This window comes from Microplitis demolitor, chromosome 5 (genome assembly GCF_026212275.2).
Source record: "Microplitis demolitor isolate Queensland-Clemson2020A chromosome 5, iyMicDemo2.1a, whole genome shotgun sequence".
Lineage (NCBI taxonomy): Eukaryota > Metazoa > Arthropoda > Insecta > Hymenoptera > Braconidae > Microplitis > Microplitis demolitor.
In genome coordinates this window covers 1,038,589-1,057,172 of record NC_068549.1, presented here as the reverse complement: position 1 = coordinate 1,057,172, position 18,584 = coordinate 1,038,589, and the positions used below count along the sequence as shown (strand labels likewise).

The window sequence follows — 18,584 nt, the reverse complement described above, 5'->3', positions numbered from 1 at the left end:
ATCAAATCTACTTAACAACTCAACTGAGCAAGAGGTTGACGTTAAGAGGCCAGGTCAGAAACTGAAAAGATTGACAAGGAACACTCTAGTAGCATACGAAGCAAAGAAGAAGAAGAAGAAGAAGAAGAAGAAGAAGACAAAGTAGGCGAGTACAACATTAAAGTATGTATGTACTTAGATTTGGTAGTGAAGGGTGTGTAACAGTCTCCAATACATAAGCAAGGGCTGGTATATGTGCATCATTACTTAGTTAATTAAACGAACTTTGGTATCTACTTCCTAGGAGCTGACGCAATTAAACGAACCCTTTGAAATGTAATACCGCCTTTACTTTAAACTACGATCACTACGACATTAACTTGGCATAAGTACGACATTCGTACCCACTTCTCTTGCTTCCTCACCTGCACTCACTATCGTCTCGACTGCGTCAAAATTTTCTTGGATCGCTTCCTCGAGCTCCGTTTATTTCTTCCTGTCCAAACGATAAATAAACAATAAGTGCTTCGAAGGTTTCAATGCTTTCCGCTATAAATAATAATAATTATTATTATCGTAGTAAAACCTTGAAGTGAATATCAATTAAAATGTAATTATCAAACTATAAATTACTGTTTGGCAAATTATTCCAAGATTTTACCTTTGATACTTTGATAGCAGACGTCAATTGATATTGAGGACTTAAGCAACCATGGCAAGTATTCCCCGAAGGAAACTTATGTGTTACAACTTGAAACATGAACCGCTCACGGTCTTTGATAATATATATATATATAGAGAGAGAGAGAGATATGTTTTCGCGTATTAAAGTGTGCAACAGACATTTTAATATATTTATGTGGGAGTAGATGATTCAAAGATAAGCAGAAATGAACTGTGAAATGTTAACGTTGACTTGCTCAATCCCTTTTACAACTCTGACACCTTCAGAGAAGCCGCTCGACAAGTTTGAAGTGCACGCGAGCACGTCAGCTTCAACTTGAAATTGAGTTGTCATCCACTCGGCAAAGTTATAGTGCTTTTATAATGCACTGTATATATATCCTTTAATTCATATACATATATATGTAGTGTATATTTGTGTCGGCAAATAAAATGAAAACTAATCAATTTTATATTTAAATGCTGCATTAATTAATTGTGGAATTTAATTAAACTTTCAATGTCTTTTCAGTCTTCCTCGAGCGCGAACCAGAGAATACATTTCTAACCTCACAAATGTTGTCACCGGTTGCTGTTTTTTTTAATTCGTTCGGTTGAGTTATTTAGTAAAAGGGATTTTATCATCAGTTCGCGGGCGCTCATTTTCATTATTACCTTTTTCCAGTCATTTTATGAATATTTTGCTTGTGAGACCTTTGCTAAAATTTCAAGTGAGTCTCCCAGATGCGGAAAAAATTTAGTTTTATTTTTTTGGAATTAATTCATGTACATAAATTATATCATTAATAATTTATTTATCAGATTATTATTAATTCCATTTAAAATTATTGATTTGAATTTTTTATCAAGACTCAAATTGACCCAATTTCAAAATTAACCTCAGAAATTCAATGAATTTATTTCATACTAATTTTAGTAATTAAACAATTTAATTTAATAGTAACTTAATAATTTTTCATTGAGTTCGTAATTATTGATTCGAACTAAAATTATAAATGTTTCGAACTTTTATTAAATTCAATAATGTTAAAATTTACCCGACATCAAAAATTCAGGAAGTATTGATTTCATTTATTTATATTCAACTTTTAACTTTACTTATTTTTTGTCATTAATTTAAATAAAATCTCCATCAAAATTATTCAAGCCCTGAAATATTGATGACAATTTCATATGAAAAATTCAAAAGTTAATTTAAAAAATGTAAAATTAAATTAAGCAATTTCAAAAAATATCATTTCTATGGATCTATAATTATATTAACGAATACGTGCAATGAATTTCCGGTCAATCGATAGCAATTTTCGGTGAGATTTATTAACCACAAGATGCGCCAGCAGTCCGTCTATTAACTGACACCCTGAGGTTGCCCTGCATACCATTCGTGACTAATTTCCCTCAATTTATGTCGGAAGCATTAAAGTTGGATGATAAAACGTGCCACAGTAGCCGTGCGCGGTTATATGTCAAGTCAATAACTCGAAAGCTACTCACTCAAAGTTAATAATAACTCACTGGTACAAGTACCAATACATCTATCCCCAGGTTCCCCCGTCCTCGACTCAACTCCACACTCTTTCACGTAATACATGTACGTCCATGTAAAAGCATTTCAAAGTAACCGTAACCTTTGCGGGTCTAACAAAATATATGATTGCAGAAGGTCGGATTTTGGAACTCCATTCGCCTGACGGAGTCCATGAGTGCTGGCTGAGGGCAGCCGACACAACTGAGGCGAATGTTTGGTTCAATGCACTCCATTCAGCGTTGGCTTCGCTAACATTGAGAGCTTTGAGGCTCGCATCAGTGCTTCCGGATCCTCCACATCTCCAACACATCGGCTGGCTGGCCAGACGTCACTGTGTTCAGGTAAAAGATCTATCAAAAACTTTGCCAATTAATTAATAATACATTTTGTTTCGAATTACAAATAATCAATCACATTCTTCGGAATTACGTGCTAATACTTTTTTTTTTTACGGATGTTTAACATCTGCCAAAAGTTATAAAGGAATCGGTCATTGACAAATTGATCGGGCAGCTAAAAACCGACTGAAAAAAAATTTCCAAGGGAGCGAAATAAATCAGAGAACATGAAAACTGATCAGAGAAGTTAAAAAGTAATTTATGAATGAAATGGCTGATGGAAATAAGAAAAATGCTGGGGAATCAAAGGGAGCTTTAAGAAAAGATTAGATTGGGATGAATGAAAAATAATTTTGATTAATGGGCAAGTGGATTGGAAAGGGCTGAGATATGGTAGGAAATGGGAAATGGGCTCGGAATGGCTCTGAAAAGGGCCAGAAGATAGTTATAGGGAATTGTCAGGTGCAAAGCACCGCTCATGAACGTGGTCGAGCGTGCGAGTGAATCGATAACTGATATATCAAGTGCCACCCAACTCTGGTTATCATCGTCGTCGTCCTACTCGGCGTATTGATAAAGGGGCAAGGTGGTACGTGGGCCGGAAGGGGCGCAAGGTTCATGTCGTTCACACATAATTGATTGGCATTTGCCCACCTGATTGCTGCCCTCTGACTCAACCCATTTGCACGTCTTACTAAGCGATAGTTAGCTCCACGTTCCACAGTCTATAGACCCCACACTTGTCAATAAATTATTGGAAATTTCACGCCGTTATTGTTTCACTAATCACAATAATAATAACAATATTTTTATAATAAACAATTTAAATATTAATTGCGGATTTTAGCTGCGCAAAATTTTTCGACTTTCAAAATTTCGATAACAATAAAAATTTTTTTTCCGCCTTAAATTAAATTAATAAATGAAATAAAAAAATAATACCCGTTTAAAAAAATATAATAAACTTTTTAACAAAAAGCTTTTTATAAGTAAAAAATCAGCTTAACACCAAAGTACACACAAGCGAACATTTTTATTATCGCTGTGCTCTGAAAGAAATTATTTTTTTACAGTGTCGCATAAAAGTTCTCAGTGAAAACTAAAATAAAAATATATAACTAAGAACATTATGTATCAGCGCGAATCACAACTTGTATAAAACTCCTGTTCTGTCGAGTTTAAACTTATGCTTTTCCTTCTCCAACAAAGCAAACCTCTTCAATTCTCGCTTATAAATAAATAAATAAATAATAATTTCCCCCCTTTTACATTTTTTCAACTTCGAATCTACATTTACCCCTTAGATCTCTTGTAGAGTAAAAATTTTCTATATCAGTGCCAATTTCGCCTTTTAGCTTTGGACCGTAAATTTTCATCGGTAAATAGATCTATAGATCTAGTTAATGAAAAATAGGATCTAATTAAAACGCGGAATTGAGCGGGAAACAAAAATAATAATTTCGCATAAATAAATTTGAAATAATAGTCGAGAGGAGCTATCGATACTAATATCATTATCCTAACACAATTTATTAAACGCAATAAATTAAAAGCGCATAAAAAAACTAGTAGTATATATTCATACACAAACAAACAGGAATATCAAAAACGATAGATAGTAAAAGGCATTCGATAGATATAATACGGTTGTGTGTCCATTAATCATGCTCGACTATATCGGTACATAGACAGGGATAGTATGTTCCGTCTAGTGTGAAATTGAATGGAGATAGAAGTGTGTTAGTCGCTGTAGTCATTGGCAAACGTTCATTGCCATAACCAATACACACACATATATACACACTCACACAGTCGATTGAAACCGGAGCCTGTCACCTCTACTGCTCCTCTGCACACGCTCACTTTATGTTGGTAGCACTGGTCAGGTGCCATTTTCATTTCATTAGTTCGCCACTCCGCCGTAGTACGTGCTCCTGATAAAAGCTATTGACTGATTCAATTCTTTTTAAAAGCATGACCTATCTTTACAATTCACTTCTACTTGCAACCACTACCACTTCCTCTTCCTCCTCAGCCTCAGACTCCTCCTATAATTTTTAATTTATTTTTGTTATTAAAAATTTCCCTCGCTGTTCTTATAATAAAAAAGCTTTCGAGGTTGTTTAACTAAGAAAAACCTCAAGCTCTCCCATTGATGATGATCATGCCAATGAAAAGCATTAAGTTTGCTGCAAATAAATTGCTTTTAACTAATGGTTAAACTCAATTCAGTGGCCCTCTGGTAGACTGATGAGATGGCAAAGTGTATGCTTGCAATCAGGACAAACTGCTCGTATCAATAATCAACTAATTAGTGCACCTCTAGATTGATATATATATATATATATATAAATATATATGTGGGCGTGTGTGTGTGATATATATGTGGTGTATATATATGAAGTATCATCAAATATTTGCTTTCACCATCGGAATCTTTGTGTGGTAGAGTCTGGACGTTTGTAAGCCGTAATGTGGCCGATGGTTTTGGATTCTGGGCTCAACTGCTGCTAGATTTATCTATCTCTCTCTTGAGTTACTCTCTTTCTGTTTAGTCCACAAAGTGGATAGTGCATCAGCAATGCTAAGTAAACCTCATACTACCGGGCACTGCTGATGGATTGACGAGTTGGAGGATAGTCGAGAGGATCCCGGATAGTTTGAGGAGTGAGCAAAAGGAGTAAAAGGTGGGTCGAGGGGAGAATGGAATACGAGTGCGAGTAAACTTGAAAGAGGGTTACGAAGGTATATAAGAGTTTAGTTTGGCTTTTTGAAATGCTTCAACTTGAATATCTCTTATCGCTTATATTACTACTGGCTGGTACCTGCCAGCGTAGGGCTTGGCTCCCAGTGCTTGGCTATTTCTATTCTGCTATTCTTGTTCCATTGAGAATATGAATTGAGGATGATCGCAGACTGCTGTATGAACAGTCAACAGCCAGCACGTGTATATATATTTCTGCAGAATAAATGATCAAGGATATGTGTTTTTATACTGGGTAAATATACTTTTATCATCGATTTCTTATTGGCTATTGCTAACGGTGAATTTAATACTTTATTGCTCTTTTAATAACCCGTTCGATTCTGCATTGTTGGTCTTTTTCTACCCTCTGGGAGTTTGTAGTGATTACTTTTTATAATAATATTTTTTTTAGTCCGTTTACTTGAAATATGGAGATGAGATAGGATTTTTAACTTCTTTTTAATAAAATATAAAACAATAGCGATGAAAAATTAATCATTTTTTTTCTGGGGCAAAATAAGCAGCTTTAATGGAGATTGGAAAAAATAATCAAGATAATTTAAATAATTTATTATCCGCCAATGAAATTTATTTTATTTTCAATACTAAAAAAAAATTATCCCCATTTTTAAAAAATATTTTTCTATTTTCTTTGAATTCGATAAAACAACTTAAAGATCCTTCGTATTGGTGAAAAAAAACTGAATTGTTTTTCCAGCATCCCTTATTTTGGCGAACCACTGGAAAATATTTATTTGTAATTTTCTACGCGACTCCTTAAATTTTTTTTTTTTATAAGAAATATCTAAATGGTATATTTTCGATAAAAGTTAAAATAAATTGTAAAAATCTATAGTAGAATTTAGCTCACGAGCATCTCGATTACCGGCTCCCTATTTTTATTATCATCATTATGTACATATTTATTTAAAAATATAATGATACTCACTCATGTATTATTTTTAGGTAAAGTAGCAATTTAACAACTTTTTAATACCAAAAAAGTTTTATACCAGCATCATTGAACGATATAATTTAACGATAGCTTCCCAAGATATATTTACCGGTTAAATTTTACAACTCTTACCGTATGTGCACGAACATTATTAGGAGTATAACCGTTTATGATAAACATATTAAAACAATATTTAACGTTTTATAAATATAATATACGACAAATGTAACATTGTTATCATTCTTATTATTTTTTTTTCTCTTCAACAAAAAAAATTAAACAAACATTTATTTCCGTATTTTATGAAACGAGGTATTGAATAAATGGACTAAGAAAATAAATAACATATTATAAATATATTTCATAAAAATAAATACTGAAGTGCGCGAGCTCTAAATGTTTTAAAAAACTACGGTAACGTTTTTTTGTTAAAAAATAATTGCATTTGCTCCACTTTTCTCTCATATTCTTTGTGCACTTTAATTACTCCTACAGCAGTGTTTGTATTTTACTGAGAATAAATTGCTAATGAATTATTTTTAATATAAAATGTATGCAAAGAAAACCGGGACCGGTGAGTGATCTATAGAAATAATTATTTAATATTTATTTTAACGCGCATTCATTTTTATTATTTATTTCAAATGAATCGTCGTTTTTCAAAAAATCTCAAAGGCATAATGGCCAGAAGAAATTTTATTGATTTTAATTACGTACATAATTTAATTTCACTTTAAATAAAAGAGTTTATCCTGAAATTTTAAAAATTCGGGTCAAATGGTGTCGGGAAATTTTTTTTGTCAAATTTTTAAATTTTTTATTTGAGAAAATTTTCTGAAAATCCCGTCATGCCTCGTTGTCTTCAAAGCGTACGCAATATTAAGAAATTTGTTTTTTGAATTGATAATTAGTTGCAACCAATAGCAGGAGAGATCGGTGGCAATAAACCTCTGGCGCACTATTAAATCTCTGAAAAATTTTTTACTTTCGAGATAATTCGAAAAAACGAACCACTTGCTCAAAAGTTACAAAACATAATTAGTGGTTCAAAGGGACTGTCATGACCAGTTCTACCCTTTGAAATTTATTTTACACATATGAATATCCATAGAATATTAAATATCATATTGTATTGGAAAATTGTAGTGCACAGGGAGAAACAAGGTATAGAATGTATAGTTCGGAGAGATTGAAACAGCTCAAACACGGTTTATCCAGCTTTCGTAACTTGAGTAAATACACTTGCATTAATAATTACACGATTATTAAAGTAAATAATCGATTTAATTTAATATTTAATCACTTTATACCACTATTCCAAGCCAACTTTAATAATACGTAAGCTCATTATTATTTGGCAAGAAAAGTACTCCAAGTTTTTGAAAGCCCTTGAGTATTGATAAATAATTCCTAAAAATTAACACACGTCCAAAGTTTAGAGTCGCGTCGAATAAACACAAGAAGTTTTCAATTATTATATATACATATATAAAATATGAAGTCGCTTTTAAACATACTCAGATTTCTTTTAAAAATTTCTTAAATACATTCGACTTTTTATTTTTTAATTTAAATTAAAAAAACGAACTTGTTCTTACTAAGATTTAAATTTTGACATCCATGCAATAGAGTAATTTTTTTTTCTATAAACCAGAGCTTGAAACTATCAAATTTCGTGACGCTCTAATTATTTTTGCTGCCCGCCAAATTCAAAATTTTCCCCTATCACTAGACTCCGTATAATGAAAACTGATTTTTAAAATTCTTAGCTATCAATTATTGAGATTTTTTAAAAAAAAATTTTTATTCACTAATAGGGTTTTCAAAAAAAAAAAAAATAAAATGAATGATAAATTAAAAATGTTAATTAATGCCCAACACAAGTAAACAGATTTAACGACACTTATTATGAATAAATAAATGACATAATTATTTAATTCCTTTAATTCAAAGTTTTCTCTGAAAAAGCTCATTTAACTAAAGCTGAAAAAGCTTCTCTATTCTATTCTATTCATTCAAGTTGAATAAAACCAACGCACACTGCCGAGTTCTATCCAAGGGTCGAGGTCGACAAAGCTCACCTCCATTTAACTTGGATCGATGTTCGTCCGCGTTTTCTCTCGTGCTTTTAATTTCCCAATCTACCTTCGGAAATTCACCTCCACCCCCCTCCCCCCTCCCATCCGCTGACTTCTACCTGCCAATAAACCGCTAAAACAATATTATAATTTAAAATAACAATTCTTTTAATTGACATTCAAAATATAATTTTGTCACTCAATAAAAATAAAAAAATTTTCTCTGCAAATAAAATTTCAGTTTTATGCACAAGGTAAATAAATTTTTAACACTGATTGCCGAGTTAATTAAAGCCAAACAGTGAAAACGGTGATAAAAAAATATTAACAAAAAAAAGAATAATAAAAAAAAAAAGAAAAAAATGACAAAACGTATGTGGCAATCATATATCTGGAATTGTTGATTACAAACAATGGATGAAGTCAATACAGTAAAATAATCAAGGCATTTACGGGCGAATTGAGTTACTCATCACATTTATGCACATGGAAATATATATAAATATATATGTACATGCATGTAGACATTTATCTGTAGACATATTTCAAATAATATTATCAATCGTATTTTATATACATACATATATTTATATTTATGTATTAACCCACTGGGTGACGCACACATAGATGCAGATGAACTCAACACAACCAACAGAGGGAGTACATCTGCGTGTGCCATTTTATTCTCGTTTCAATAAATACTTGGATTGCGATTCGGTCGAATTGTCCGCAATCTGCAGCAGCGTACATACGCATCGATGTTACATGAAAATAGATCTCGAAATCGACGGCACACCGAAATACGATAAAATATGGTATTGTGTTGCGATGCATAAAAAGCCTGAACGCGGTACAAACAACTCGACCGCGGTAAATCGAAACTGAAATTTTTTTAACCTTGTCTCTTCTTTCTTCTCTCTCGTCTCTCGTACCTCCTGACACTCAATACTAAATATATATAAAAAATATAAAAACCATCATTTTTACAAACTCGAAATATGAAATATTTGTTTACAACGGAAGTATACAGCACCGGCAGGGTTTTGTTGAATTTTTTCACGCCCTGAAAAAATGTGTAATGGAAAATAAAATTTTCACAGAACGTTAAGTGAATATTTCAATTAAAATAAATATATAAAATACTGGAAATGTTAATAATAATAATAATAATAATAATAACGAGACAAAGTAATGACTGGTTACGTTTAAACTCCCGGGGAAATTTAAATTCACCAGATGAAAATATTTGTTGTGACTAACAAATAATTGTTATTTTTTTTGAATGTGCATGAGGTAAAAAAAGTGAAGGAAACTATTGTGGTAAAAATGATAATGGCTGTTTAATGGCATCCGGTGGTGTTTATTTAATAAACCGGCTGGTGTCTAGACAGTTCGGGCGAACTAATTGAATAATCTTGAAATAATGACTTTAATTGCAGAACGGACGAGCATCGAGTGAAAGCAGCGAAGACGGGGCCGGCAGTAGTACGAGCATGTCTCGAGTCGCCGGGAGTTACATCGGTGTCAGTTGCGCCGGGGGATGGCGGAGCGTCTTCGGGGCAGTATCAAGCCGGGAGCTGAGGCTCTATGAATGCGCGCCCTGGAGCCCGGAGGCTTGGGCGTCACCGAGCATCACGTGTCCACTTATAGCCACCAGGTGAGACTAAAAAATCCTAACAAAAAGTCAAAATGTCGGGTATTATTAGACTTTGTTTCCTTTGTCAGTGACGTGGACTGAGTCGGGACCGAGCGAGAGCTTTTCCAAAGTGTCCCGAGGCTCGATTGCCGTGGTCGGTATTCGGTACAGTGCCAACTTACTTTTCAGGTCGCTTTTGTGTTACTATATACGTCGTGGGGCGTTATCGTGACATACACGTAAAACGTATTTTGCACGTGCGACAGATTGTCTCTAGGACAAAATCCTCTCACTCTGCTCTGTACCTATTTTTAGTCTCATCCTCTTTCTCACCCTCATCCTCATCCTCTAGCTCTTGCTTTTGCTCTTGCTCTTGCTCTTACTCATTTTCATTCTCATCCTCTGGCTTCAGCTCAAGCCCCGACTCTACATGCAGATACGAGTACACCAGTGTGTAGAGTTGAGTTGGTACACTAGCGAGACACGAGTACCGGATTACCAATGAGGCGCAATGGTATGCTACCACCTCATTCTCTCTTACGTTCCTTCCCACTTATAAAATCCGATCTCGCTCACTCTCATGGATGTGCATTACATGTGGCTGCTCCTGGGCGCCCTTCCCGGATTACGCCAGTTAGCGAGATGTTCGTTAGACCGCCATTTTAATTAAGACCATTACATCCCCGTCGACATTAGCAGGTACAAGGCTTGCCGACGATTACGTGCACGGACCACGTAATCCTCACGCTAACATATTGAGCTTATGAAAATTTTTATGAGGATACGAGTTGCTGCTGCACTGAGGAAGGTCCGAGGACAACTCAATAATGAGTTACCGATTTGTGATAATACTAATAGCCGCTAGGATGCTATTAATGGGCTAATTAACCGGCCATTTAATCCCTCCTGCAGACTTGTCACTGGGAAAAATATTTATTTTTAAGATTCTGTTGATATTTTCTCATTATCTCCTAAACTATTGACTCTACGTATTTTTTGAATCGGACCTTTTTTGTAGCAAATTTGATAAGCTACAAAATTGCTCTTATTTATTTTTACCGTAACTCAGATAGTTTTCGAGTAATATTAATTTTAGTGATAATAAAAAAAAATATTTGTGTAAAAACAAGTCATTAATATCGCTTTATATATTTTTATCTCTAACTCGTAAAGTATCAGCTCTACATATTTTTTTGTAATAACCTTTTTTGTAGAAAATTTAACGAGCTACAAAATCATATTAATACATTTTTATTGTATCTCTCTTAGTTTTTGAAAAAGATTAATTTTAATGAGCATTAAAAAAAAAATTGAGTAAAAATAAGTCGTCAACATTTCCTCTCATGTATTTTTATCTCTATCTACTAAACTATAAACTATACGGACTTATTTGTTGAAACCTTTTTTGTAGTAAATTTAATAAGCTACAAATTCATTTCTATACTTTTTTATCGTATCTCTCACAGTTTTTCAGCTATAAAAATTTAAAGAATAAAAACAGTAAAAAATTTATTCCATCGACAAAAAACTCGTTAATTTTATCACCCGATCATTATTATGATAGGAAAAAAAATTTTTTAAACCCGAGTGTGTAAATGAGTGTATTTGCTGATGATTATCTATCCGATGTGTACGATAAAACGTGTACGCTGACGTATAATTAACGAGCGTAGATTGTAAAACGCAAGGACCGTGACTGGGCGAGCTTCTCGGCGCTTAACCCGCGGACCCGCGCCGGACCGTCGCCGATAGACCCAAGTCCGTGGATGAGCTGGGCAACGCGCCACGGATAGGAGACAGACGTGCAAGTCGCCGGGCTGCACGCCGAGGGCGCAGAGCTAGCACTTGGGGAGAGTGGGCCGAGGACCCGATTCTCGGTTAATTAATAGCAAGTGATTAATCGTCAGCCGGTCTACCCTCGTCAAACAAACCGAGCACTGCTCCAAGCTTGTACGTGATCTGCAAATACAATGCTTATACACCATACGCTATACTCTTTACACAACTATATTGAGGACACAGTCTAAGTGCACCTTCGTCATCCCCATCTTTTATTTATTTACTCATTACCTCTTTTTACGAGCCTTTTAAATAAATATCATTTTTATTTTATCAACTTTATTTTTATATTTTTAAAGTAAATATTTTTCTTTTTAACAGCCGCAAAATAATTGGGGGCTAAAGTCTCGTTTTCCACCTGAATTTTTTTTTTTTTGTTGCTACCTAAATTATTTTATTAAAAACTCGAAAAAACTAACCTGGGGCAAAATGGGCTACGATTGTAGAAAACAAAATTCTTTATTGAAAAGTTTTATCAACTTGCCCCATTTTTTTTTTTTACAATCTGTAACTGCTATTTTCTGAACAAAAAAAAATGAGTTGCAGAACATAAATTTTAGAATTTTTTTTGAAAAATTATTTTGCCAAATTTATGATCCTGTAGTTAACGGACAATTATCAATTTTTTGATTTTTTTTTTCAACAAATTTATTACAAATCAAAAAAATTAAAAATATGCACATGTAGAAAATTAAAAAAACTATAAGTGCAATTTTTAAAAATATTTTTTTTTTATAATTTATCGTTTTTAAAAATGATCCAAAAATTTCTAGACGTCGGCTAACTTGTATAATAAAATAAGTAGTTGAATAATTGAAAAAAAGTTTGATGATAATAAATTTAAAATTTAAAATTAAACTCTGGTGTTTATTGGAAATAAATATATATAGGAAATAGATAAACGAAGAGTATGGATGAGAAAACGATAGGAATAAAAATCGGTCGCGTATCGCACGTAGTTGCAATATAGCCAAGTGTGCTGTCGATTTCCCCGGTGTACCGGCGCCCAATAAACTTTCGGCTGGCTGTCCGAGGCGCATCCCCACGGGGTTATCTTGGGCTCTCGAATGCTCGCTCGCGAAAACCGGGTCGAGGAACGCGCGATGCGGACTCATTTACATGCGGATGATGTCACGTATCAGCCCGCTCTCGTTTGCTGGGAAAACAGACGGAAAACTCGGAGAACAAAAAAGAGATGAGCTGAGCCAAAGACAAAAAACAGAATTAAAGAAAAGAACAAAGTAACGTAAACTCAAACAAGAGTTCGGATAAAAAATAAAATTGATCAACAAAAAATACCTCGATTCGGGTAATATAACTTTTTTATTTTATAACGATGTTCAATTCGAGATAAACTTGTCTTTATTTACTTAAACTTTGACTTTTTTCTGCCTCATTTCCCGATATTTAAAACTTTTTAAATTTAATTGTTTTATATTCAAGTGAACGAAAATTTAATTTGCAGTTTCTAGAGACATGAGTTTATTATGGATCTAGAACAATAAAAAATTTTCCTTTATTTTTCTTTTCATAATTTCATCCTGGCACAACCTTCGGAACGAAAATTGATTACTAAAAATTTTAAAATCAAATAATTTAAACTCCAAAATTCAGCCAAAAATTTTTCATCATTAATAACTTTTCAATAAAAAAGAAAAAAAAATTCTCTCGAACCCTCGGCAATATTTTAAAAACATACAAAATGATTTACTATCATAATTTTTCATTTATTTACCCGGAAAAATAAAATTACATAACGAAAAGTAAAGAAAATTTCGAGCTACAGAATTATGAAGAATTTCGGTTGAAAAGTATTTTTATCATCATTAATATCATCTTTATTTCCCCTCTATAAACAAAATAATTTATTTATCACGAGAATTATTATTATTATATTTTTTGCATCGGTAGTGCAGAGCTAATTTCAGCGGGACATAAATAACACTCAATTCCATTACGAAAATAAATAATTAATTTTTTTATTCACACCCAGCGCAAAGGAGAGAGGGTGAATGAATGAGCGAGTAAGTGGGCGAGGGTGGGAAGAAGAGTATCGCTGCATATGATCGTTGAAATGAGGTTGTTATGAATAAATAAACAGTATATGGTTTTGTATCAGGTGTCACAATATATGTACACGGGACCGGAGCTGGTGTGAGAAAACTCCTGGGGGTAATTCGCGATAACGATACATTTTTGTCAGACCATATATTTAAACCAAACCTACTCCCCTCTTCGGCCTCAACAATTTCGCGTCCCTGCTGGCTCCCCTGGCCCTCGGCTGCTGGCACCTGTACCGCCTATTGTACGTAACAAAATAACCCAACAAATTGATGCTAAAACGACGTTAACCCAGTGCGGCCAATTCATAACACGCCGTGGTACAATTGCTGATTGGTACCTCGGCAGCACCGCTCCCGTACATTACACCAAATGCTTTTTCGGTAAACTCTTCTCTCTTCGCTTATATTCTATTCCATTTTATTCTGCTTCTGCTCTGCTGCTGATCTAAATGATAAATAAATACTCACTTTATAAAATATCATTTTTTTATTGCACTTTTATAGGCGAACTATATTTTTATTTTTATTTTCCAATCAATAATTAGAGAGCTAAATAAATTTACTGCACCAATTCTCGATATGAAAATCAACAATTTTCCAGAAGTTCAAGAAATCATTTTTACTCCGATTTTTGAATATCGAGTTTCGTCGCTCGAAAGCTGAAAAATGTACTAATAATGACATTTTCGAGACCAAGTAGTTCGAAAACAGCAGGAAGTCTATATCCTGGCTAATCAGAACCGCATTCTCGACTGAATATTTTGTCGTTGATTGCAGACAAGGTTTAGAAGAATTCTGCCATACAAAAGTATAAAAAAAAAATTTTTTCAAGTGTAAGTCAGAGAGTCTCGATTTTCTAAAGGATTTCTATAGATTTTTTTAGACGGCGATCCCGGCTCAGGTCGAAGGTCGGTTATTAGCCTTTAGGGATACTAATTAACATTTCACTTAATTTTATGCGTTGAAATTATTCAGGAACGTCTAATTAAACAATATTTTTTATTTTTTAATAAACAAAAATTAACGATCTTCATAAATATCGAAAGCCATCTGCACGTATAATTCTAGATTGATTTACGAAACTACATATAATATATATATATATATAATGTACAGATGCACAAGTCGTTAAACACTCGGCGACGGTGAAAATCTGCTGTACGATTATTAAAAAATTTTCCGCACTCGTACCCGTTATTGCGCCATTAAGTCCAACTAAAATTTATTTTTATTTAGCTTTCAATCTCCATTCAATGCCAGCCTCACCCTCTCCTCTTGCAGCTCTCACTTCCCGTGCCTTCAACTCCTCGCAATATTCTATACACGAATAATTCAACGGCCGTATAACTGTATAACTATCCACAATCTCCGTACCCCCTCCCCCTTTGTTATGGAACTCTCGGTCATAACAAAGAGAATTGAAAATAAATTCAAATTTAAAATATAAAATAAAATTTTTATTATGCTTTTTATATATTTATATATTTTAAAGCCAATAATTTTTTATCATCCTGCAGGGAGTTTATTTTCCAAATAGCAAGTCGGCCCTAGCAAAATTAAACCTCCATTTTCATTAGATCGTCAGTCGAACCGGAAGTGATTTGCGGCTGGAATTTTTTCCGCTGATAATTTTATTTCTTAACTTTTTTTTTCTCAATTCCTACCAGTAGCTAGTGAATCACTTGCAGAGAACAATCGATAACCATTTACTTGACCTCCTTTCCCAAGACTTTAAATTTTTACTTTTTATTTTCACGTGACTCAGATAAATTTCCAATTCTCCATTTTATTTATGGCCTCAGTGAGTACAATTGCAGTGTGTATTCTCTTGATTTATTCCCTCAAATAATCAAATTTATGGTAACAAAAAGAAATATAATAATTAAAGAAATCGAGAAAAAAGTTTTTTAGTTGGAGATTATTTCGTCATTACTACAGATTATGTCCACTGATGCAATTAGGGCGATAAAAAATACTCAGTGTCCATAAGATATACATTATTATTATTATTATTATTATTATTATTATTATTATTATTATTATTATTATTATTATTATTATTATTATTATTATTATTATTATTATTATTATTATTATTATTATTATTATTATTATTATTATTATTATTATAATGTGCCATCGGTGACCGTAGATTAACTTTAATGATAATTTACCCAATCATTTTGCTTAGCTACAAGTTTTATCTGTACGGTACAGAAACAGGGGGTGGAAGGGTAGAGGGGGAGTGTGTGCTAGTGGCTGGTGTGCTCATACAAATACGGGCAGGAATAACAAGTTTATTGGCCAGGCTCCAGAGGGACTACTCAAGCTCGATGGTTCTCTGTGGACCTCATACCTTCAGCTCTCCTTGCTTGCGCACATACCGGGTGATTTCACCCCCGAAACCCCTCGGCTCTATATAACATCGATTTTATTTCCTCTTAAAAATACTTCATTTATATCTACATCGCGGAAATAAAAATTAAACAATAACTGACCAAAAAAAAAACCTAATTTCGAATTCCAGAGCTTAGACATTCAGAAGTGATCCATTAATTTCTAGAATTTTTTCAGGACATCTGTAGTCTGATGATTTTTAAAAATATCAGATTGAGCGTCCTCTGTACATATATAAATAAAATTAAAAATCAAAGAAATAAAAAAAAAATGATAAAATATGTCTCAGACTTGTTTCATCGTCAACGCGAAATAATGAAGCCGGGTCCAGCAGCGGCAGCAGTAATAGCGGAACAATGAACGGAGCAACATTTGCAGTACGTGTTGGCACCATAGACGGGGTTATTACACATCACCTGAGGGCTGAAACGCGAAGAGATTTAGCTACCTGGGCGAGGGCAATAGTTCAAGGATGTCACACAGCAGCTCTCTCGTTACGTGAATACACTGTCCGTAAGTACTTTGTTTATATTCATTATTTATTGTACATAAGTGTTAATTTCAAAAACTTTAAATCAATCAAAGTCAGTGAGAAAATTTTTAATAACTAAAAACAATATTGCCGTTGAATTTGCATGCGCAAATATTGACACTTGTGATTAATGATAGTTTCCGATACGTTGCCAAGGGTAATAATAAAAATATATATATATAAAAATATTTTCACTGGTCAATCAGTTATGTTCACTGTCTGCTAATACAACTGTCTAGAAGTGGTGATTTATTGTTTATTATTATTTTAATTTATTATTTCAATGGAGTGAAGGCTCGATACCCAGTTGCTTATTAATTATAACTTATAAGATTAAAATTTAATTAATTATTAATAATAAATAATGTCAGCGGATGAATGACATTAATGTTTAAATAAACAGGCTGTTTATGGCAAGGTAGACCGTGTAAACTGGTCGTCAACACCGAAGAAGGTTTTATGCTCTACGCAGCAGGTGCAAGACCCGTCAACGGAGCCAGTCCGGGATCCCCACCGGCCCCGCTCTGGAAACGCTCTTTCGACAAACTGAGACTGTCTGCTGATGATGGCTCCAGATTGTTATGGCTCGACTTTATCGACGACGACAATGAGCTTGTAAGTCTATTTACTTTTCTCATTAACCTATTAAGTAATTTAATTATCATTTGCTTTTAATCAAACGTACTATTGACAACTAATTCTCTACTTACCCACTTCCTGATTAGTCATAAATTTTTTTTTTCATTATTAAACGAAATTTGGTCAAAAAGTGACAAATTTTTTTTTGACGTTAAATTCAAAATTTTTTTCCACCGTAACCTGAATAAAAAATTTTCTTTAATCGAAATTTTAATAATTAATGACAATAATTTATTTTCTTTACTTATAAATTTATAATAAAACAAAAAAAATTGATAATTAATCAATCAAGTGCATGGACAATAAAATCACAAGAATTAGCAGTAAAATTTGTCAAGTATTTATTTGTCGTGACAGTAAACAATGTTTGTACACTTGGTACATTCATTCCAAACACCCTTTATCCATAGATATATACATATATATACATATAGGACGTAAGAGCCATCGTCGAAACGTAAATATTGACGGTCCACAGTCCAGTTGAGTCCAGAGAGTCCACTAAAGCCCAGAGCAGCTCTCAGTTCTCTGTCCTCGAGCGTTCACATCCGCGGGAAATTTTTCTCAAAAGAAACACACACACTCCTCGAGCTCTTGCCCTCTAGTCCTTTCACCTTCCGCCTTATAGACTCCCAGTACCGTAAAATCTAAATTTGTCGAGCAGTTGAGTTAAAATTATATTTTTTTTCCAGGAGCTGGACCTCGAGAGCTGCCCCAAGCCGATAGTTTTCGTTCTTCACAATTTTTTGTCTGCTAAAATCCATCGCCTCGGATTGAGCGCATAGGGATACGAGGGGACTTCTGAAGAAGTCCCCGAGCTTCCTCCGCACACAACGAGGTCTGTAACCAGCGTCTTTCTTCACTAGAAATAATTATCATTATTTGGCAATTTTATTTTATTTTAATTCAATCACCATTTTTTATAAAATTTTAAAAATTAAATTAAATTCTTCCTTACTCAGGACTCGTTGAAAAAAATAATAATTAAAATATAAAATAATTGATTGATACTTGGTGCACGAGAGCAATCAATCAAAGCCAACAGAGTCAACGACTTATAACTTAAGAAAGTATGAAAAAAAAAAAAAAATATATAAATTTAACTTATCGTTAAATTGTCGATATTTATTAATTTATAAATATTTATTTAATTTAATTGATAATTAATAA

The 18,584-nt window shown here is 33.4% G+C and overlaps 1 protein-coding gene across 1 annotated transcript in view; it reads left to right on the top strand.

The window, feature by feature from the left end:
* Nucleotides 1–18,199, top strand: part of LOC103569256 (beta-1-syntrophin) — a 131,804-nt gene extending 113,605 nt beyond the window's left edge. Inside the window, exons 4-8 of the mRNA XM_008546469.1 lie at nt 2,324–2,532; nt 9,748–9,965; nt 16,533–16,756; nt 17,179–17,390; nt 18,107–18,199. Of these exons, the coding sequence (XP_008544691.1) occupies nt 2,324–2,532; nt 9,748–9,965; nt 16,533–16,756; nt 17,179–17,390; nt 18,107–18,199 (956 nt within the window). The remainder of the gene's footprint in view (nt 1–2,323; nt 2,533–9,747; nt 9,966–16,532; nt 16,757–17,178; nt 17,391–18,106) is intronic.
* Nucleotides 18,200–18,584: the final 385 nt, after the last annotated feature.